The sequence below is a fragment of the Bos javanicus genome, chromosome 15 (assembly GCF_032452875.1).
Source record: "Bos javanicus breed banteng chromosome 15, ARS-OSU_banteng_1.0, whole genome shotgun sequence".
Taxonomy (NCBI): domain Eukaryota; kingdom Metazoa; phylum Chordata; class Mammalia; order Artiodactyla; family Bovidae; genus Bos; species Bos javanicus.
The window spans coordinates 18,018,854-18,042,803 of NC_083882.1; the positions used below are offsets into that span (position 1 = coordinate 18,018,854).

A 23,950-nucleotide genomic window follows, 5' to 3' on the forward strand; every position below is an offset into this window, starting at 1 on the left:
AAGAGGTGAGAGAGAAGGAAAGAACGTGACTAGTGCTTATGACCTTTTAATTGATCAGTTTCTGTCAGGAACCATGGTCAGACAATGTCACAGCCCCCAGTTGGGAGGAAGAATGGATTCAGATGGGAGGAGAAGCCCAGAGCATCATGTTAGTGCAGTTTTCTCCACAAGGAGGCATGAAGCACATGTGATAAATTTGCCCCTCCATCCCAGTCAGCTGCCGTGTGGTTGGTCTCTATTATAATACTGTTCAGAGTGCACATTGTTCTTCTAATGCATATGTTCTCTATCTAGGTCCTCCTATATGATCCTCTCTTTGACTGGACCATGAATCCTCTAAAAGCTTTATATTTACAACAGAGGCCAGACGATGAAAGTGAGCTCCACTCCACTCTAAATGCAGATGACCAGGAATGCAAACGAAATCTCAGGTGAGCAGGATCTGTTGACAGTTGTTCCGATTCTCCTGTTCCCAAGACCCTTTAAACTGTTCTACCTCATTAAAATCTTTGTTTTTGTCATTAGTGATATTGACCAGAGTTTCAACAAAGTAGCTGAACGTGTCTTGATGAGACTGCAAGAGAAACTAAAAGGAGTAGAGGAAGGAACCGTGCTCAGTGTTGGTGGACAGGTGAATTTGCTCATACAGCAGGCCATGGACCCGAAAAATCTCAGCCGACTTTTCCCAGGATGGAAAGCTTGGGTGTGATATTATGCATGTGATTGCCTTGGATTCAGCCTTTATAAATTGTATTTTGGCCTTCATTGTTAACCCACCCACATACTTTGAATAAGTATTAATATTGAACTAAGTGAATTACTGTGTTTTTTAAAAAATGTTTAATACTTGCTTCAGTTCCCTAAAGCTGCATTACTAGTCTCAAGCCCTTTAGACATAACTGTCAATCATGCTCTGCTGCTGCTGCTGCTAAGTCGCTTCAGTCGTGTCCAACTCTGTGTGACCCCATAGACGGCAGCCCACCAGGCTCCCCCGTCCCTGGGATTCTCCAGGCAAGAACACTGGAGTGGGTTGCCATTTCCTCCTCCAATGCATGAAAGTGAAAAGTCAAAGTGAAGTCGCTCAGTCGTGTCTGACTCCTAGCAACCCCATGGACTGAAGCCTACCAGGCTCCTCCGTCCATGGGATTTTCCAGGCAAGAGTACTGGAGTGGGGTGCCATTGCCTTCTCCAAATCATGCTCTAATCATGCTAAATATTTGTTTTTTCTTCTCAAGTACATACTTGTATCAGTTTCAGTAGAATCACTGAATCAGTAAAATCACTGTTATAGTCAGAACAAATAAATATACTGCTAACTTTGATGAGGTTTTAATTAAAACTTGTTTCCCAGATATTATATATGAATGATTAATTATTTAATATTAGTCTATAAAAGGAAGGAAAAACTTTAAAATTGTAACCATCTATATACCATCGTAAGTAAATACGTTGGATTTTCAATAGTAAGGTCACATTCAGTGCTGCTCAATAATGAAGATGTTACAATATGGAGAACAAATTTCACAGATACAGTATGGTTACCTTTTTTTTAGAAATGTTTATTAGACTTTCTCATTCTATTCTCTTTATCTTTTAAGCTCTCTGTGTTTCCAGTACTTTATCTTTCTATAATGCCTTCATATCTGTCTTCTAGTTCATGAATTCTCTTGTCGCTTGCTATATAATATCCTTTTTAAACTATTCACTAGATTTTTCCTTTAAAAGTTGTTATTCATTTCTAGGTATGTACCATTCTTCAGATTTTCCTATTATTTGTTTCATGATGTCCAGTTTGTTTTTTTTAACTTTAGGTTCTGTTTGTATCTATTGGTTCTTATCTTTGGTGGACTGTTTATCCATGTATTATGTGATTTTATAAGGTGAGCTTATTTTCAGTAGGACCTTCTCATGGGAATCTTGAGTGACCTGGGTTAAGAATAATTCTTTCCAGAAAAGCTTTATATCTGGTTATGTCATAGTTCCAGGGCTATCAAAGACAGAGGACTACTTTTACTTTAATTTCTTGGCTTCAGGGTTTCCTGACCTGAAGAGAACCATACACTTACTGAGGGAAGACTACCAGGCCAAAACAGACATTTTCCCTCATTATGTCCCTGTGCTAGTGGGCTGGTACAAACCTGCGTGTGTCCCAGCTTTACTGTGGACACAAGGGGAGGTGCATTTAGTTATTGCCCACTGCCCTTTTAAAGTCCTCTTAGAGATGTTACAGCTGAATTCATAGATTAGTGAAACTGGCAAGTTTGCTCTGGTTTTTAGTTTCCTTCTGAAACTGAAAATTTCTGACCATAAGAAATTCCTCTTTCTTATAACTTCTGTTATGCATTTAAAAATCATTTCTTGTATCTTATCTAGCATTTCTGTGTGTTTTGTTGGCAGGGAGGGGTTTAGGTATCAAGTTTGATATATAGCTAGAAACAGAACCCTTCTGTCCACATACTGTCAATAGACAAACAAGTAAAACTACTGACTTGTCTGACTATAATCCTCCATCCTTAGGAAACTGTCCGTATCTGCAGAGATTAAGAAATGGGTGGTAGAGCTTTCTTTTTATCTGTACCTTAGGTGGTTATGTAAGCAGTTTCTTCTGATGACAGGTTCGTATTTGTTTCTTTTGCCAATGTCAGGTTCATTTGATCTCTCCACCTTCTCTTTTCTCCAAAAACAATCTCCAGAACTTTTCATACTATAAATTTCTTAGTTTGGTTTCTGGGAAACTGTTTTTAAATTTTCTATTTTGCATTTGAAATTAGAAGCTTATTGTGATATGTATTTTTTTCTTATAAACTTCCTAAATGAATATTTAATATATATTGGTAGGTTTATTACCACAGTGAATCGAGGGAATACAGTAAACTTAGGATGTCTTTAAGAAAGCCTTGAAAAGTAAAAAGGTTTTTAAAAATTAAAAAACCTTGAAATATTGATGCGTGGAATAAGAAATGATCAGCTAGATGATAGTATAGGTAAGTGAATTAATTGCTGATTCTTACTAATTGATATATCCAGATAGTTTTGAGTAACATTATTAATCTACTTTTCAACCTTGAATGATATGCTGTAAAACTCCTATCTTATTCAGGCTATGAAAAGCTTGCCAGATAACAACCAGAGGGAATAGCTAATTCATAGGTGATAGAATTAAGATTCTAAAAATTATGACATCAGGAACACTATTTGGAAATGAATAAGATAGAAATTTACTGGGAACAAATAAGGAGTGGTTGAATTTCTTAAATATTTATGATAGAATATTTATTGTATCCTGAGTACCTGACATACCTTATATGCAGCATCTTTTGCAAGATTAGTGATATTATCTCAGCTTACAGCTGGGGAAATAAAGTAACTTGTCCAAGACCCAAATATAATAAACTGAAGAAGGTACAGGTTTAATACAGACAGTCTTTAACATAGAAATCTTTCAAGTGAAAAGAATTTAGGCTTCACCAGTCAGTTGCTCATAAGGTCACTGGAAACCAAGGAGAGAAGCTACTAGAAAAGCAAATAAATTATAGACTTAAGAGTTGTGTTCAGATTAAGGGAGATAATATCCCTTCCACTATTCTCTGTGCTGATCATACCACCCCAAAATATCTTCCTAATTAGTAGGTAAAATAAATCCATGGTCATTATAGTATATACTTAAAATATATATGCTTAGAAATGGCTAAAAATTTAAATATGGCTTAAAGCAAATAAACACAAAGAGGAAAAACTTTGGTCTTTTTAAAGATTAAAGTAGGCTAGTCTTTAATTACCTAAAAGCTAGTATACTGCCTTGAAATGTGGACATATATGCCACTTTAAATATTTTAATTGCATCTTAATGAAATTACATATTTTTTTGTAGATTTATTTCAGTACTGTTGAATGTATATCTTTATTATTCTGTTCTGTTCAGTTCAGTTCAGTCACTCAGTCATGTGAAACTCTTTGCAACCCCATGGACTGCAATGCATCAGACTTCCCTGTCCATCACCAACTCCCAGAACTTACTCGTATGTCCGTTGAGTCAGTGATGCCATCCAACCATCTCATCCTCTGTCATCCCCTTCTCCTGCCTTCAGTCTTTCCCAGCATCACGGTCATTTCCAATGAGTCAGTTCTTCGCATCAGGTGGCCAAAGTATTGGAGTTTCAGCTTTAGCATCAGTCCTTCCAATGAATATTCAGGACTGATTTCTTTAGGAGGGACTGGTTGGATCTTCTTGCTGTCCAAGGAACTCTCAAGAGTCTTCTCCAACACCACAGTTCAAAAGCATCAATTCTTCGGTGCTCAGTTTTCTTCATGGTCCAACTCTCACATCCATACATGACTACTGGAAAAACCAGAGCTTTGACTCCATGAACCTTTGTTGGCAAAGTAATGTCTCTGCTTTTTAATATGCTGTCTAGGTCGGTCATAACTTTTCTTCCAAGGAGCAAGTGCCTTTTAATTTCATGGCTGCAGTTATTCTGTTACCTGTTTTAAAATAAATCTTAAAAAAAATATATGCTGACTCATTCATTGTATTCAAATATTTTGAGTGTTTTGTGTGCCAAGCATGGTGCTGGTTCATAGGGAGACAGCAGTAACCTGCTGCTGCTGCTGCTGCTAAGTCACTTCAGTTGTGTCTGACTCTGTGCGACCCCAGAGACAGAAGCCCACCAGGCTCCCCCGTCCCTGGGATTCTCCAGGCAAGAACACTGGAGTGGGTTGCCATTTCCTTCTCCAATGCATGAAAGGGAAAAGTGAAAGTGAAGTCGCTCAGTCATGTCTGACTCTTAGCAACCCCGTGGCCTGCAGCCTACCAGGCTCCTCTGCCCATGGGACTTTCCAGGCAAGAGTACTGGAGTGGGGTGCCATTGCCTCCTTTGCAACAGTAAGGTAGAAGGGCATAACCATCCCTGTAGAACTCCTAGTCTGGGGTATATAGGCAGTTTACAGTGTAGTGTGAACTGGGAAGTCTGCTACACAGGAACAGACCAGTATGATGTATCTCTTTCTAAATAGTTTTTCTTGATTACCTTGTGACAGAAAGCCAAATGAATGCTCTTTTTTGGAAGCAGAGGCCAGAGAGTGATCTAGTTGACATTTCTGCAGTCTATAAGAAATATACTACAATATGACAGACACAAAGATTGTGATACTCTAAATGTGAAGTTTGCATTCTGCGTATTTATCATTTTTAAAAAATCAGTAACTTTGGTCTTCTCTTAGAGTTTCAAGTTCCTTTGTCCAGTTTCTGAAAAAGTGAATTTTGCATAAATATAGTACAAAGTTTTTACAGACATTAGACTCTGAATTTGATGAATAAGGCAAAAACCTAATGAAAATTATTCCCTGAAAATCACTTTTCCCATGAGGTACCGCATGTATAATTTTTTTTAACATACAGCAATATGTAAAAGTACATACTTTTACACTAATGTACAATGTGTAATTCTAAAGCAGTAGATCTTAGGAGGTTATTTTACTTTCCCACTGCCCCCATTTAGCAACATCTGAAGACATTTTTTGTTGTCACTAACATGGTGAGAGCATGAAACATTGACACATAATGTTCAAAGTGTAAGGTTAGTACATATTTCCAAACCAGGAAAGAAATGGTCATGATGTGGCTTATAGATCTTGCGTTGCTTGTGTGTGTTCATAGCTGGTCACCTATTAATGTGATTTGCTATTTTTTAAAATTGTAAAATAGATGTAACATAAAATTTACCATCTTGACCATTTTTAAGTGTACAGTTCAGTAGTGGTATAGTACATTCATACTGTAGTCCAGCCAATCTACAGCATACTTTTCACCTTGTAAAACTGAAGTTCTATACACATGCACAGCTCCCCATGCTCCCCTGTGCCCAGCCCTTGGCAAACACCATTCTATATTCTGTCTGAATTTCACTGCCCTTGCCACCTCCTATAAGCATTTGTCTTTTTGTGACTGAATTATTTCACTGGTTTACTATTTCACCTTATTATTAATGTTCATTCCTGTTGCTGTATATCATAATTTCTTTTTTTAAAGACTGAAAGTATCCCATGGTATGTATAGATCGCATTTTTGTCTATCCATTTATCTGTTTATAAACATTTGAGTTACTTTCCTCTTTTTGCTATTGTAAATAATACTGCTATTGAGCAGGGGTGTACAAATACCTCTTTAAGACTCTGTTTTTAATCCTTTTGGATATGTACCTAGAATTGAAATCACTGGATCATATGGTACTTCTATTTTGGATTTTTTGATGGAAACACCATGCTGTTTTCCATAGTGGTCAAAGTGTTTTGCATTCCTACAAACAGTGCCAAAGGGCTTTGATTTCTCCACATCCTCACAAACACCTGCTATTTTCTGATTTTTTTGTTTCAGTTGTAGCCATCTTAATGCATTTTGTGTCATCCTTGCAAGAAAAAAAATTGTATACTTTTTATAAATCCAATGAGTTATTTCAAGGAACAACAAGTTTTAGGAGGAAAACAATTGTCTGTTGACAGTTCTGAAAACCTGGTTCTGCTTTGCTTAATGTTAAGTTATATGAAAACCACCCCAAAATGTTGCCTAGTATTAGAATATTCACTGTAGATTTATAATTCTTTGTAAATACTTAATATTTCTTACTGCTTAAGCAGTATTTAAAAGTTTTATCCATGATTGTGAAGAGTTGGAAGAATTTTAAGAGAGAAAATGGTAATCACTCAGCTGGTTGCAGATTTTTTTTTGCGGGGGGGTTTGTTTGTTTTGTTTTTACTTTATCTTTTTCAATTGAAATATTGTTTATATACAGTATTATGTTAGCTTCAGGTGTACTCAATGGTGATTTGACATTTGTGTACATTATTAAATCACTTCCATAAATCTGATAACCATCTGTCCCTATATAAGGTTATTACAGTATTATTGACCATATTCTTTATGCTGTATATTATATCCCCCAGGTTTATTTATTTTATAACTGGAGGTTTGTACCTCTTAATTTCTCTTCACCCATTTTGCCCCCTACACCGTCTGCCCTCTGACAACAGCCTATTCTCTGCATCTGTGAGTCTTCTTTCATTTTGCTGTGTTTTGTTTTTTAGAATCCACATGTGCGTGACATAATGCACTATTTGTCTTTCTCTGACTTATTTCACTTACTATACTTACTCTACCCTCTAGATTCATCTGTGTTGCTGCAAATGGTGATATTTCATTCTTTTCTTAATGGCTGAGTAGTATGCCATTATATATATGCCACATCTTCTTTATCCATTCATCTATTGCTTGACACTCATGTTGCACTTATTTCTTAGCTATTGTAATGCTGCTATGAAAATTGCAGTTCGTATATCTTTTTGAATTTTGTTTTTTGTTGGGGGTAGACATCCAGAAGTGAAATTTCTGGGCCATATGTCAGTTCTCATCTTAATTTTTTGAGAACCCTCTAGAACTTTTTCTCATAAAACAGTGCACCATGGTTTCCTTTTCCTCACATCCTTGTCATCAACACTTGTAATTTGTTGTTTTTATGATGATGGCTCTTTTGAGAGGTATAAGGTGATAACTCATTGTGGTTTTGTTTTGCATTTCCTTGATGATCCGTGATGTTGAGCATCTTTTAATATGTCTGTTGGCTATCTGTATGTCTTCTTTGGAAAAAATATCTATTCAAGACTTCTATCTTTTCATTGGGTTGTTTGGTTTTTTGATGTTTAGTTGAGTATATTTTGGATATTAACCTCCTATTGGATTTGTCCTTTGCAAGTGTCTTTTCCTTTGCAATAGACTGCCTTTTCATTTTGCTGATAGCTTTCTTCTTTAATATAATCATGTTAGTTTATTTTTTTGTCTTGCTTTCCCTTGCCTGAGGAGACAGATCAAAAAAAGGTATTACTTTTTTTTTTAAGATCGTTGTCAAAGATCATACTGCCTTTGTTGTCTTCTTGGAATTTTATGACTTCAATTTTTAATTCAGTTTGAATTTAGTTTTGTATATGGTATAGAAAAATAATAGTTCACTTTTATTGTTTTGCATGTAGCTATCTGATTTTCTCAACACCATTTATTGAAGAGGCTATCTTTTCCCATATTTTTGACTCTTTGTTATAGATAAATTTACCAAAAGTGTGGAGGTTTATTTCTAGTCTTTCTATTCTGTTCAGTTGATCTGCCTGTTTTTATACCAGTACCATCCTGTTTTGATGACTGTAGCTTTGTAGTGTTGTTTGAAATTGGCAAGCATGATAACCACCAGCTTTGTTCTTCTTTGCCAAGTTTGCTTTGGCTATTCTGGATCTTTTGTGTTTCGATACAATTTATAAAATTATTTGTTTGGGTTCTGTGAAAAATGCCCTTGGTATTTTGATAGGGATTGCATTAAATCTGTAGATTGCCTTGGGTGGTATAGTTATTTTAATAATATTCTTCTAATCTATGAGCACAGTATATCTTTCCATTTGTGTCATCTCAATTTCTTTCAATAATGTATTTTAGTTTTCTAAGTATGTTGGAAAAGTTTTACCTCCGTAGATTTTTTCCCTAGGGATTTTATTCTTTTTGATGTAATTTTAAATGGAATTATTCCCTTAACTTTTCTTTTTCATATCTTGTTTTTAGTGTACAGAAACAAAACAGATTTCTGTATATTAATTTTGTGTCCTGCAACTTCACTGAATTCCTTTATTAATTCTTATAGGTTTTTGGTGGCATCTTTAGGATTTTCTATATATAGTATCAAGTCATCTGCAAACAGAGTTATTTCTTCCTTTTCAGTTTGGATTCCTTTTATTTCTTTTTCTCATCTTACTGTTATGGCTATGAGTTCCAATACTGTATTGAATAAAAGTGGCAAGAATGAGCATCCTTGTCCTATTCCTGATCTTAGAGAAAATTCTTTCAGCTTTTCACCATTGAGTATTATGTTGGTAATAGGTTTGTAATATGTGGGCTTTATTATGTTGGACTATGCTCCCTCTGTCCCACTGTCTTTGGACTTTTTATCATAAATGGGTGTTGAATTTTGTCAAAAGTTCTGTGTTTATTGAGATAATCATGGGATTTATTCTTCAATTTTTTAATGTGGTATATTTCATTGATTTGTGGGTTTGGAATTGTCCTTTCATCCCTGTATAAATCCCACTTCATGGTATATGATCCCTTTAATATGTGGTTGAATTCCACTTACTAATATTTTGTTGAGGATTTTTGCATCTGTATTTGTCAGTAATTTGGTCCTGTAATTGTGATGTCTCTGGTTTTACAGAGTGATGCTGGTCTTACAGAGTAATTTTAGAAGCATCCATCCACTTCAGTTTTTTGAAATAGTTTGATAACAGGTGTATATTTTTATTTAAATGTTGAACAGAATTTAGTTGAAGTTATCTATCTGGTCCTGGACTTTTGTTTGTAACTTCTCTTCCTTAATTTCTGGTTTCATTTATTTGGGCCTTTCTTTTTCGTGATGATTCTGATAAAAAGGCTTGTCAATTTTATCTTTCAAAGAACTACCTCTTAGTTTCACTAATCTTTTTTTTTTTTTAATCTCATTTCATTTATCTCTGCTCTGAGTTCTATGATTTCCTTCCTAATAACTCTGGGTTTTGTTTGTTCTTTTTCTCATTCTTTTAGATCTAACTTTAGATTGTTTATTTGAGATAATTCTTGTTTCCTGAGGTAAGATTGTATTACTATAAACTTCCCTCTTAGAGCTGCTTTGCTTTTTTTCCATAGATTTTGGATCATTGTGTTTTTATTTTCATTTGTCTTTGGGCAGTTTTTAATTTCCTCATTGATTTATTTAATGACTCATTGGTGGTTTAGTAGCATGTTGTTTAGCCTCCCCATTTTTGTGTTTTTTGTAGTTTTTTTCTTGTAGATTGATTTCCAGTGTCATGCCATGTGATCAGAAAAGATACTTGATACAATTTCAATCTTCTTAAGTTTATTGAGACTTGTTTTCTGGCCTAGCATGTGGTCTTTCCTGGAAGATGTTCCACATGCACTGAAAAGAATGTATATTCAGCTACTTTTGATGGAATGTATTGTATATGTATTGTAATCTATCAAGTTCATCTGGTCTAATGTGTCATTTAAGGCCAGTGTTTTTCCTTACTGGTTTTGTCAGATGATCCATCCATTGATGTAAATGAGGTGTTAAAAGTCCCCTTCTGTGTTATTATCAGTTTCTTCCTTTATGTCTGCTGATGTTTGCTCTATGTATTTAAGTGTTCCTATGTTTGGTGCACCCCGACAGTTTTACCCTTTTGGATGGATCCCTTCATCATGTAATGTCCTTCTTTGTCTCTTGTTACAGTATGTGTTTTAAAATCTATTTTGTCTGATATAAGTATTGGTATCCTGGTTTTCATTTGATTTCCTTTTGCATGGAATACCTTTTTTTCATCTTACGACTCAGTCTGTGTCTGTCTGTAGATCTGAAATGAGTCTCTGGTTGGCAGCATGTATGGGTCTTGTTTTTCTGTTCTGTGTCTTTCAACAGTCAACATTCAACTGTTCTGAGTCTTTCGGTTGGAACATTTAGTCCATTTACATTTAAAGTGATTAGTGATATACATGTTTTTATTGTCATTTTGTTAATTGTTTTCTGGTTGATTTTGTAGTTACTTTTTGTTTCTTTTTTCTTTTGTCTTCTTTCCTTGTGAATTGATGGTTTTCTTTAGTTTTGTGTTTAGATTCCTTTATGCTTCTTGTGTGTCTATTATTGGTTTTGGTTTCTGGTTACCACAAAGCTCCCTATAACATATAAATATAGCCAGTTTCATGGTGTTGAACCATTTTAGCTTTCGTTTGTCCTTGAAACTCTTTATCTCTCCTTTAGGTCTGAGGGACAACCTGCCAGGTAGGGTATTCTTGGTTGTAAGTTTTTGCCACTTAATCACGACACTCCCTTTTGGCCTACAAAATTGTTGCTGAAAATTCAGCTGATTCCCTATGGAGGTTTCTTTGTATTTTACTAACTGCTTTTCTCATGCTGCTCCTGAAATTCTCTTTACCTTGCATTTCTGTGATTTTAATTAAAAACTTTTTTTTTTCTTTTGGCTGCACTGGGCTTCTTCTGGGATCTCAGTTTCCTGACCAGAGATTGAACCCCAGGCCACAACAGTGAAAGCCTAGAATCCTAACCACTAGGCCACCAGAGAACTCCCTTTGCAATTTCAATTATGATGTGTCTTTATATGGACTTCTTTGAATCATCTTGTTTGGGATTCTCTGTACTTCGTGAGGAGAAGGCAATGGCACCCCACTCCAGTACTCTTGCCTGGAAAATCCCATGGACGGAGGAGCCTGGTAGGCTGCAGTCCATGGGGTCGCTAAGAGTCGGACATGACTGAGCGACTTCACTTTCACTTTTCCCTTTCATGCACTGGAGAAGGAAATGGCAACCAACTCCAGTGTACTTGCCTGGAGAATCCCAGGGATGGGGGAGCCTGGTGGGCTGTCATCTCTGGGGTCGCACAGAGTCAGACATGACTCAAGCGACTTAGCAGCAGCAGCAGTGCTTCGTGAACTTTGATGTCTTTTTCTTTCCCCGTGTTAGGAAATTTTTCAGTGATTATTTATCAGATAAGTTATCTTCCCTTTTCTGTCTTCTTCTAGGACCCCTATAATGTGAATGCTATTAATAGTATGTTCTATGTTGTCATAGAGGTCTTTTAAACTATACTCATTTTCTAAAATTATTTTCTCATTTCTCTGTTCAGTTTGGGAATTTCTACTACTTTGTCTTCTAATCTGATGATCCATTCCTTTGTATTATCTAATCTACTGTTAATTCCTTCTAGTATGTTTTTTATTTCAGTTATTTTATTTGTCAACTGCTTTTGGTTTTTCTTTATATTTTCTAATTCCTTGCTTAAATCGTCATGGTGTTCTCTGTTCTTCTCCAGAGTTCAGTGAGCACATTTACAATCTACCTTGAACTCTTTATCTGATAGATAAATATTTTGTTGTTAGATAGATAGATGTTTAGTTCTTTTCCTGATGTTTTGTCTTATTCCACTATTTGGAACATAAATTTCTATCTCCTCATTTTGCCTAATTCTCTGTGTTTATTTCTATGTACTAGGTAGGTTGGTTAGCTTTTCCAATCTTGGTGAAGTGGCCTTATTTAGAAAACTTCTAGGGCGCCTAGCAGCACACTTTCTCTGATTCAGTTCAGTTCAGTTCAGTCACTGAGTCGTGTCCGACTCTGCGACCCCATGAACTGCAGCACACCAGGCCTCCCTATCCACCACCAACTCCCAGAGTTTACTCAAACTCATGTCCATCAAGTCAGTGATACCATCCAACAATCTCATCCTCTGTCATCCCCTTCTCCTCCCGCCTTCAATCTTTCCCAGCATCAGGGTCTTTTCCAATAAGTCAGTTCTTTGCATCAGGTAGCCAAAGTATTGGAGTTTTAGCTTCAACATCAGTCCTTCCAATGAACACCCAGGACTGATTTCCTTTAGGATGGACTGGTTGGATCTCCTTGCAGTGCAAGGGACTCTCAAGAGTCTTCTCTAACACCACAGTTCAAAAGCATCAATTCTTCAGTGCTCAGCCTTCTTTATGGTGCTATTCTCACATTCATATGTGACTACTGTAAAAACCATAGCTTTGACTAGACGGACCTTTGTTGGCAAAGTAATGTCTCTGTTTTTTAATATGCTTTCTAAGTTTTCCATAGCTTTTCTTCCAAGGAACAATACACTAGAAGGAATCAGTAGCAGAGTAACTGAGGCAGAAGAATGGATAAATGACCTGGAGGACAGAATGGTGGAAATCACTGACACAGAACCATATATAGAGAAAAGAATGCAAAAGATGAAGACAGCCTAAGAGACCTCTGGGACAACATTCACATTATAGAGGTTCCAGAAGAAGAAGAGAGAAAGGACCTGAGAAAATATCTGAAGAGATAATAGCTGAAAACTTCCTGAACATAGCAAAGGAAATAGTCAACCAAGTACAGGAAGCACAGAAAATCCCAGGAAGGCTAATCCTAAGGAGGAACACACCAAGACACATAGTAATCCAACCAATAAACATTAAAGGCAGAGATAAAATATTAAAAGCAATAAGGGAATAAAGACAACATACAAGGGAACTCCCATCAGACTATCAGCTAATTTCTCAGTAGAAACTCTACAAGCCAGAATGGAATGGCATGATATATTTAAAGTGATGAAAGGGAAGAACCTACAACCAAGAATACTCTATCCAGCAAGACTGTCCTTCAGATTTGATGGAAATATCAAAGGCTTTCCAGACAAGCAAAAGTTAAGAGAATTCAGCACCACCAAACCACCTTTACCACAAATGCTAAAGGAACTTCTCTAGGCAGGAAACACAAGTGAAGGGAAAGACCTACATAAAATAAACCTAAAACAATTTTAAAAAATAAAAAAGACAATAGTATCATATATATTGATAATTACCTTGAAATGTAAATGGATTAATGTACCAACCAAAAGACATAGACTGTTTGGGTAGATGAAAACTTATGCATGTATTCACGTTCACATATTACCACATTAGTCTGCTTGACCCCCAAATTATATGTAATTATTTTCTATTGTCATGTTCCCATTATGGCTTGCAATTATAATTATCTTTTATTTTTTGTCTAGCTATTGATTGTGAAAACTGATAAACATCTTTTACTATTGTGGTTATGTAACTATTACTCACTTGATACCATTGTATCATGATTGGTAAGAGAAAAATAATAGTACTCTATATCACCAAAAATTTATAACACCAAATTAGAAAAACCTGTGGTCACTTTTTAAAATCCATATGCATATCAGAATTATCTTGAAAGTTTTAAAAAAATACAAATGCCTAGTTATTGCTTTTTTCCAGATATATTTCTAGTGAGCAGCCATGGTTAAAAACAACTGAGCTATATGATGATCTTTTATTTTTATCTAGTTTGTTTCACTTTTTCTATTTCATATTCAGTGTTCTCATTTCATGTAGTTTATGTTTTCAGATTTCTCCATCTCTTTTTGTTTTTTGATGCTTTTTCTCAAACCTTTATTAAGCATAGTAGAAAAGCTTTTGTACGCATATATAGACTCTTGAGAGTCCCTTGGACTGCAAGGACATCCAACCAGTCCATTCTAAAGGAGATCAGTCCTGGGTATTCTTTGGAAGCAAGGATGCTAAAGCTGAAACTCCAATACTTTGGCCACCTCATGCAAAGAGTTGACTCATTGGAAAAGACTCTGATGCTGGGAGGGATTGGGGGTAGGAGGAAAAGGGGATGACAGAGGATGAGATGGCTGGATGGCATCACCGACTTGATGGATGTGAGTTTGAGTGAACTCTGGGAGTTGGTGATGGACAGGGAGGCCTGGTGTGCTGCAATTCATGGGGTTGCAAAGAGTTGGACACAGCTGAGCGACTGAACTTATGACCAAGCTAGACAGCATATTAAAAAGTAGAGACATTACTTTGCCAACAAAGGCCCGTCTAGTCAATACTATGGTTTTTCTGGTAGTCATGCATGGATGTGAGAGTTGGACTGTGAAGAAAGCTGAGCACCAAAGAATTGATGCTTTTGAACTGTGGTGTTGGAGAAGACTCTTGAGAGTCCCTTGGACTACAAGGAGATCCAACCAGTCCATTCTAAAGGAGATCAGTCCTGGGTGTTCATTGGAAGGACTGATACTGAAGCTGAAACTCCAGTACTTTGGCCACCTGATATGGTGAACTGACTCATTGGAAAAGACCCTGATGCTGGGAAAGATTGAAGGTGGGAGGAGAAAGGGACGACAGAGGATGAGAGGGTTGGATGGCATCACTGACACGATGGACATGAGTTTGAGTAAGCTCTGGGAGTTGATGATGGACAGGGAGGCCTAGTGTGCTTCAGTCCATGGGGTCGCACAGAATTGGCCATGACTGAGCGACTGAACTGAACTGAACTGATATAAATAATATGCATAATATATATAATAGGAAAGTTATGAATTTTTGCCTAAAAACTGTATGACATTTTGATTCCACTTATTTGACTTAGTATAAATAGCATGCTAGATTTCTAATTTTAAGAAATGGATATGCAACAAGCAACAGAGGTTTACTGTTATCACACAGGGAACTTATAATATCTTGTAATATTGTAATAACTTACAATATCTTGTAATAACTTATAATGGAAAATAATTTCAAATATATGTGTACATGAATACTATTTTGCTGTGCACCTAAAACATTGTAAGTCAGCTATACTTAAATAAAATGTATATATTAAGAAAAAATTATGGATAAAGGTATGTATAAATGAACCATTTGATGTATATCTGAAACAAACACTGTAAATTAACTATACCCCAGCATAAAATAAAAATTGAATTAAAAAAAGAAAAAAATGTTAACTTGAACTCCGTTAAATACTTTTTATCCTAAAAGACATCGTAAAAGAAAATGAAAACACCACTCACATTGGCAAAATAGTATCTGATAAAGGGTTTGTTTTTAGAAAATATTTTAAAGTATTTTAACACAATAATGGAAAAAACAATTTAGAATTGGCCAAAGATTTGAAGAGACATTTCACCAAAGAAGATACCAAATGGTGGATAAGCATTTTAAAGTTCTTCACTATCATAAGTTATTTAGAAAATACAAACTAAAATCACAATGAGAGGCTATTCACTCTACATCCCCTAGGATAAACATTTGCTAAAATGACCCTGGAGGAGTAAATTACAACCCACTCCAGTGTTTCTGCCTGGAAAATTCCATGGATAGAGAAGCCTGGCAAGCCTCAATCCATGGGATTACAAAGCGTCAGACCCAACTTAGACAATGTGCACACATACACAAAATGACCATGCTATTTAAGGCAATATACAGATTCAGTGCAATCCCTTTCAAATTTCCAATGGTGTTTTTCACAGAACTGGGCCAAAAATTTTTTTAATTTATATGAAAACACAAAAGACTCTGAATAGCCAAAATAGCCTTGGGGGGTGGGGGGTGGGGACGGGAAGAATGGAGCTGGAGGAATCACATTCCCTGATTTCATACTATAGGATGAAGCTACAAAGCCACAGTAATCAAAACAGTATAGTACTGGCACAAAGACAGACGTGTAAATCAATGGAACAAGATAGAAAGCCCAGAAATAAAGCCAAGCATTTATGGTCAATTAATCTATGACAAAGGAAACAAGACTATACAATAGTGAACAGTCTCTTCTATAAGTGCTGCTGGAAGTCCTAGACAGCTACATGTAAAGGAGTGAAATTAGAACAGTCTCTAACACCACATGGAAAAATAAACTAGATTAAAGACCTAAATGTAAGCCCAGATAATATAAAACTCCTAGAGGAAAACAAGGAAGACACTCTTTGCTATAAATTGTGGCAATATTTTTCTGGATCTGTCTCCTAGAGTAATGGAAACAAGCACATAAATGAGACCTAGTTAAAGTTAAGAGCTTTCTCACAGCAAAGGAGATCATAAAGTGAAAAGACAGCCTACAAAACGGGAGAAGATGTTTGCAAATAAATGCAAGTGATAAAGAGTTAATTTCCAAAATATACAATTTATACCATTCAGTATAAAAAAATCAATACGTAGAAGACCTACATAAGCATTTCTCTAAAGAAGACATAAAGATGGCCAATAGGCACATGAAAAGATGCTCAACATCACTAATTATTAGAGAAATGCAAATCAAAACTGCAATGAGGTATCACTTCACACTGCTCAGAATGGCCATCATCAATAATCTACAAATAATAAATGTTGGAGAGGGTGTGGAGAAAAGGCAACCCTCGTACACTGATAGGAATGTACATTGTACAGGTGCTATGGAGAACACTGTGGAGATTCCTTAAAAAACTAAATATAGAACTACCAATGCCACTCCCGGGCATATATCTGAAGGAAAACATGGCCCCCAAAGATACATGCACCCCAGTCTTCACTGCAGCACTGTTTACAGTAGCCAAGACATGGAAGCAACCTAAATGTCCATCAACAGAAGAAGATGTGGTACATATATACAATGGAATACAAGCCACAGAAAAGAATGAAATAATGCCATTTGCAGCAATATGGATGGACCTAGAGACTGTCATACTGAGTGTTATAAGTCAGAAAGACAAACACTATATATCACTTATATGTAGAATTTAAAATGACATGAATGAAATTATCCACAAAACAGAAATAGACTCATTTAGAAAACAAAAAGTCGTTTACCAAAGGGGAAGGGAGGAGGGATAAGTTAGGAATTTTGGATTAACAGATACACACTACTATATATAAAATACACAACGACCTACTGTATAGCACAAGGAACTATATTCAATATCTTGTAATAAGTATAATGGAAAAGAATCTGAACAAATATACACATATTGATATATATCTGAATCACCTTGATATATACCTGAAACATTGTAAAGCAAGTATACATCAATAAATAAATAGATAACTAAACCTATAGTTATTACTTGCCCTAGCAATTCCACTCCCCATTATTTCAGTAATGATCCAAAACTGGAACAACCAAATGTCCATCAATCTTGTGAATGGATAAAGAAATTGTAATATAGCCATGTAATGGAACAGTAGTCAAAAAAGAAAGAAACTACTGAAATATGCAGCAACAAGATTGAATTTCAAAAGCATAATCATAAAGAAACAAGACCAATAATGACTACATATAGTATGATTCCATTTATGTGACAGTTTAAAGGCAGAATAGTAGTGATTGAAAGATCAGTCATGTTCCGTAGCATGACATGGGGTGGTGAATTGACTACAAAGATGTACATTGTAGGGGTGATGAAAATGGATTATATCTTGATTGTGGTGGAAATTGCATAACTTTATACATTTGTCAAAACTCAAACTGAATACTCAAAATGGGTGAATGTATATGTAAATTATATGAACAAATTTGTTTTCCTTAAATATACATTGGGGCTTCCTGGGTAGCTCAGCTGATAAAGAATCCCCCTGCAATGCAGGAGATCAAAGTTTGATTCCTAGGACAGGAAGTTCCCCTGGAGAAGGGGTAGGCTACCCACTCCACTATTCTTGGGCTTCCTTGGTGGCTCAGACAGTAAAGAATCTGCAATGCAGGAGACCTGAGCTTGCTCCCTGGGTTGGAAAGATCCTCTGGAGGAGGGCATGGCAACCTACTCTAGTATTCTCGCCTGGAGAATCCCATGGACAGAGGAGCTGGCAGGCTGCAGTCCATGAGGCTGCAAAGAGTCGGACACACTGGGTGGCTAATCATGGCCATTCCCTTCTCCAAGGGATCTTCCTGATCCAGGCATCGAACCTGGGTCTCCTGCATTGCAGGCGGATTCTTTACCATCTGAGCCACCAGGGAAGCTGGCTTTCAGATTCTAATAAAAGGAGAACTTGCTACACTGCCCTTTTTCCTTTTTTAATGAAAAAAGGGCTCTGCTCGATAGAAATGCACAAATAATGAATGCTTTACATGAAGAAGAAAAACAGTCTGACTGAGGGGGTTTTTTTTTGCACCTAAATATATTTTTATTTAAGTGTAATTGTTAGACTACAGTTTCTCAGTTTCTCAGGATAACAGGATTAATTTCTACATTTTCCATGACTACTGTATTCAGTCTGGTGTTCTATTTCTGTTTAATCTTCCTTACTTAATTGGGTTAGAGTCTGTGTCAAGAATATAGAAGTCATTCCAGCTAGAATAAACTATCTCTTGACTGTAACTGATGGAATCAGAGCTGAAGGGTTATAGCTCAGAAAGGAAATTATAGCTTATAATTACATACTTTTATATAATTATATTCTATAAGTGGAATCAGGCTTTAGTCTAGTAAAATGAGGCTCTTCATAAATAGTTTCAAATGAAGGATCTTTTTGTGTTTCCTTTGCCTCTTCCAATGTATCTTCATAGTCATGTATTTTTTCTTGTGCTTTCTCAAACCTGAAATCTAGAGAGGAATGACAAACATTTAGAAAGATGCCAGACGTGACAGGATATAGCTCATTCAATATGCTACTGTGTGCCAGGTAAGGTCTATTCCACATTCCTTCTCACCACTCTTAGAGCAGATATCTTTGTATCCTGTATTTCTGAGATCATTCTACATTTCATGACCATGTTTCATTGTCCATCTTTAAAAGTCTCTGTAGGATCTGTGTTTGAGGTTTGATCTACTACTAGATAGCCATATATATATATATATATATTTTTTTTTTTTTTTGCTAGCTCTGTAATTTAAAGCAAGTTACTTAACCTCTGTCTCAATGTCCTCATCTATAAGATAGGAATAATAATAGCACATGCCTCGGCTTATCTTTGTGAGAACTAAGTGTGATGGTGAAGGTAAGGCATTTAGTTAGTGCTCCACAATCAACCATTAGCTAACAATTCTTTATTTACAAAGAAAAACCTTTTCTGTCCCTAGAGCTAAAGTTTTTTCAAATTCTGAATTTTGATTTCCTCTTGCTTCTTGCAGAAGTGGCACATGCTCTCTCCCCTTTTTACTGCCAGCATCTGCAATGTATTACCTGCCTTCTGTTCTGATGCAGATCTCCATTACTTAAAACTGCTTTCACATGCTCTTATGCTCCTTCCAATTAGTGTTATATCTTTTCTCTTTTTCCCACAATAATCTTTTAGCCCAGTAAATAATATTCTCTGCTTCCATTTTGTACTTGTCACTCTTTTATATTTTTTTATTTGCCTTTGAGACTCTACTGTGTTCTACACACTTGGGAATTCAGTAGCAAACAAAACAGATAACTTGCCTTCAAGTAAAGATAGTTGCCTACACCTGTTCTCCAGAAGGCCATCAACTGCATGAAGCCCCTGAAGTGAAGCCACAAAGTGTGCTTGAGGACCAGGCAAGATTGCAGTGATGCTAAGCTGTTGTGAGCGAGGGGGAGAGAGTGGGACGTGTTAAGGATGAAAAGCTAAACCAGAGCCGGAGTGCCATGATAAAGTTAGGGTTTTATTCCAAGTGCAGTGGAAAACTAAATGGCAGCAGGGGTAGTCATCATTAAGACTATGGTGTCTAGAGAGTATGGTTTCTAGAGCTACCCAGTCTCAGCTCAAATCCTGGCCCTCACAGGGACTGTGTGACCTTGAGCAAGTAACTTGGCATCTCTTTAAAATGTGGATAATAGAACCTGTCTCATTGGGTTGTTCTGAAGATCAAATGAATCAATTTTATAAAGCACTTTACGTTATGACCAACCTAGATAGCATATTCAAAAGCAGAGACATTACTCTGCCAACAAAGGTTCGTCTAGTCAAGGCTATGGTTCTTCCTGTGGTCATGTATGGATGTGAGAGTTGGACTGTGAAGAAAGCTGAGCGCTGAAGAATTGATGCTTTTGAACTGTGGTGTTGGAGAAGACTCTTGAGAGTCCCTTGGACTGCAAGGAGATCCAACCAGTCCATTCTGAAGGAGATCAGCCCTGGGTGTTCATTGGAAGGAATGATGCTGAAGCTGAAACTCCAGTACTTTGGCCACCTCATGCGAAGAGTTGACTCATTGGAAAAGACTCTGATGCTGGGAGGGATTGGGGGCAGGAGGAGAAGGGGACAACAGAGGATGAGATGGCTGGATGGCATCACTGACTCGATGGATGTGAGTCTGGGTGAACTCCAGGAGTTAGTGATGGACAGGGAGGCCTGGCGTGCTGCGATTCATGGGGTCGCAAAGAGTCGGACACGACTGAGTGAACTGAACTGAACTGAAGACAGTACTTAAACATGGTAGTTGCTAAAGAAAAGTTCGTTAAATAAGAGTTTTGTTTTAATTATGCTGGTTTAAATTTGTAGATCACTATCTGTTGCATGGGGAATGGATTGGAGGAGAATAAGTTTGGAGACGTTGCAGAAGCCCACAGAAAATGATGGCAACTTGGACTGTGGTGGTGCCAGTGAGCTGGAAATAAGTAGATAGGTTAAGGGCCTCCCTAGTGGCTCAGTAGTAAAGAATCCACGTGCAATGCAGGAGACTTGGGATCGATTCCTGGGTCAGGAAGATCCCCTGGAGAAGGCAATGGCAACCCACTCCAGTATTCTTGCCTGGGAAATCCCAAGGACAGAGGAACCTGGCGGGCTACAGTCCATGGAGTCACAAGAGCTGGACACGACCTAGCGACTACTCCACCACCACCACCGAGTGCACACTATGCACCAGGCACTATAATAAGCTCTTTACACGTGTTATCTCATGACCTCACAGCAATCCATGAGTTAAGTGCTATTGGTATTTTCATTTTATAGATGAGGAAACTAAGCTAGTAACTTGCCCGAGATTATACAGCCAGGAAACAACAGAGCAAAAAATCAAAACCAGGAAGTCATGAATTCCACAATTAAAGCCTCTTTGTTTTACTGCCAGTCACAGGTGACAGAGGGACAGAACTCATGCACTCAAATTATATAAAAACTATAACTAGGCTTTGGCTATGTTAGAATTACTCATACTTCTGGAATAGCATTTATTTTGCCAGGTCAAATTTGCTCATTAAAAATTATTACTGAAACATGAGATATGCAACATTTTTAAAAGAGGATTCATTTTTTTAGAAAATAAAAATTTTATCCAACTCTAAACAAAATGTAAAATTTCCTTCTATTTCCAAATAACAGTTATATATATAAAGGCAAAAATGACTTGGTAAATTTATTTATCTGTATAGTGTGCTGAGTACGGAAGTGTTTGTAAGGTACTTCGAAATATGTACATGTGTGGAATGTATTGTTTTGGTTTATAAGAATTTCCCATTGGAGAAGGAAATGGCAACCCACTCCAGTAGTCTTCCTTGAGAAATCCCATGGACAGAGGAGCCTGATGGGCCTGGGGTCACAAAGATTCATACTTGACAGAGCAACAAAGCATGCATACACACACACACACACACACAATTTCCCATTATTGCTAAAAAATCACCTACTTTTGAAGTTAGCTGAAGAGTTGCTTGTAGCAATTTCCTTCCAGTTGGCAATGTACCTAAGCACATTATATAGGCATTCATTAAATTAAGTCAACTTATTAGTAAATAATAAAGTGGTTCATTAGTACATACTTGGACTACTTCTAAAATTCTACTTTCTCTATGAAACCATAGATTAATGATGATAAATTCACTAGTCCAAATGCTTAATTTCTTGACTTCTCATCTCAAAGTAGCTCTCATGCACCTGAGGCAACCCCTAGGACAAGGAGTTGTAAGAGGTATGAAAATGGTGCCAACCATCTACCATATTGGTGCCCTTTGGCCTCCCTCCAGCACACATCTCCTCATGTTATACTGTTCCATTCTGCTAGATCATGTCCTCAACTGAGTGACAGCTAAGATGTTGGTTAACTTCTAAATTCAAAGTATGAAGGGAAAATTTTTGAAAGTCATGGGAAAACTTCAACAACAAAACTTTATCCTTGGTTCTGGATTGCCAGACCTACTGTCTCTGACATGTAAATTTAAATCATTTGGTTTATGATCTTCTTAGAGCAATGATGCTGTCTTTGCTGTGTCCAGTAAACACGAGATCATATTCAAGCAGGGTATGTGCAGCTGCCACTTGAGTTCCTTAAACAGAGACTGACATATGGAGACCAGAGTAGCCTGAGAAGAGGTGGACAGGGAAGGACAAGTATGGTGAGCTGAGGGAAAGCTCCAAGGGCCAGGTTTCCTGTGACTTATTCCATCTCATTTTAGGCTCTGTATCCCCCTTTCCCAAACTTCCTTTCTTATGACTATGCCCAAGAAATCAGGTAAGAAGTTGATCACAGCAGGTGCTAAAAAGAAGTTGTTTGAGAGAGGAGGAGGAGGACTGAAATTGTCATGTAATTCAGAAAAGGCTGATTTTCACTTGAATTACTTTTACTCTTGTTAACATTGTATTCCTGAATTTTTTGTTATGTGAAGGTATAAATTATGCAACAGTGTTTAATTGTAATTAAGTACTGTGTCTAAGGGCTTCCGGGTGGTACTAGTGGCAAATAACCTACCTGCCAATGCAGATGAAAGAGACTCGGGTTTGATCTCTGGGTTGGGAAGATCCCGTGGAGGAGGGCATGGCAACCCACTCCAGCATTCTTGCCTGGAGTATCCCAAGGACAGAGGAGCCTGGTGGGCTACAGTCCACGGGGTCACAAGAGTCAGACATGACTAAAGTGACTCAGCACACATGCAGTGTGTCTAATGTCATCCTCTTCTTGTTACTACTGCCTCTTTTTGCTCCAAGAATTCTATGGTGGCAAGTGGAATACTCTGCTGCTGCTGCTGCTGCTAAGTCGCTTCAGTCGTGTCCGACTCTGTGCAACCCCATAGACGGCAGCCCACCAGGTTCCCCCGTCCCTGGGATTCTCCAGGCAAGAACACTGGAATGGGTTGCCATTTCCTTCTCCAATACCCTGGGTCACTGTTAAATGAAAAGATGCAAGATAATAGCAGGTGGTATAAACCCCTTCCAGGATCTTCAGCAGTATGTGAACTGAGAATTTCCAGATATACAAACTGGATTTAGAAAAGGCAGAGGAACCAGAGGTCAAATTGCAAACATTCATTGGATTATAGAAAAAGCAAGGAAATTCCAAAAAACAGCTGCTTCATTGACTACGCTAAAGCCTTTGACTGTGTGGATCACAGCAAACTGTGGAAAATTCTTAAAGAGATGAGAATACTAGACCACTTGTCTCCTGAGAAACCTCTATGTAGGTCAAGAAGCAATAGTTAGAACTGACAGAATAACAGACTGGTTCAAAATTGGGAAAGGAGTACATATATGAAGGCTGTATATTGTCACTCTGCTTATGCAGTGCACATCATGCAAAATGCCAGGCTAGAATCAAGATTGCCAGGAGAAATATAAGAAACTTCAGATATGTAGATGATACCACCTAACGGTAGAAAGTGAAGAGGAACTAAAGAGCGTCTTGATGAGGGTGAAAGAGGAGAGTGAAAAAGTTGCCTTAAAACTTAAGATTC

At 37.2% G+C, this 23,950-nt stretch overlaps 2 protein-coding genes across 4 annotated transcripts in view; one reads left to right on the top strand and one right to left on the bottom strand.

Annotated features, from left to right (window-relative positions):
* The window catches only part of ATM (ATM serine/threonine kinase), a 152,252-nt gene extending 147,741 nt beyond the window's left edge, over positions 1-4,511 (top strand). For all 3 annotated transcript variants that reach the window (XM_061440214.1, XM_061440213.1, XM_061440215.1), the window contains 2 exons: positions 295-431; positions 526-4,511. In XM_061440214.1, coding sequence (XP_061296198.1) covers positions 295-431; positions 526-709 — 321 coding nt within the window. In that variant the 3' untranslated portion in view covers positions 710-4,511. The remainder of the gene's footprint in view (positions 1-294; positions 432-525) is intronic.
* Positions 4,512-18,484: 13,973 nt separating this feature from the next.
* C15H11orf65 (chromosome 15 C11orf65 homolog) overlaps positions 18,485-23,950 on the bottom strand; it is a 113,720-nt gene continuing 108,254 nt past the window's right edge. The window contains exons 8-9 of the mRNA XM_061440225.1: positions 21,914-21,969; positions 18,485-18,930 (exon numbers count right to left, since the gene is read on the bottom strand). Coding sequence (XP_061296209.1) covers positions 18,779-18,930; positions 21,914-21,969 — 208 coding nt within the window. The 3' untranslated portion in view covers positions 18,485-18,778. The remainder of the gene's footprint in view (positions 18,931-21,913; positions 21,970-23,950) is intronic.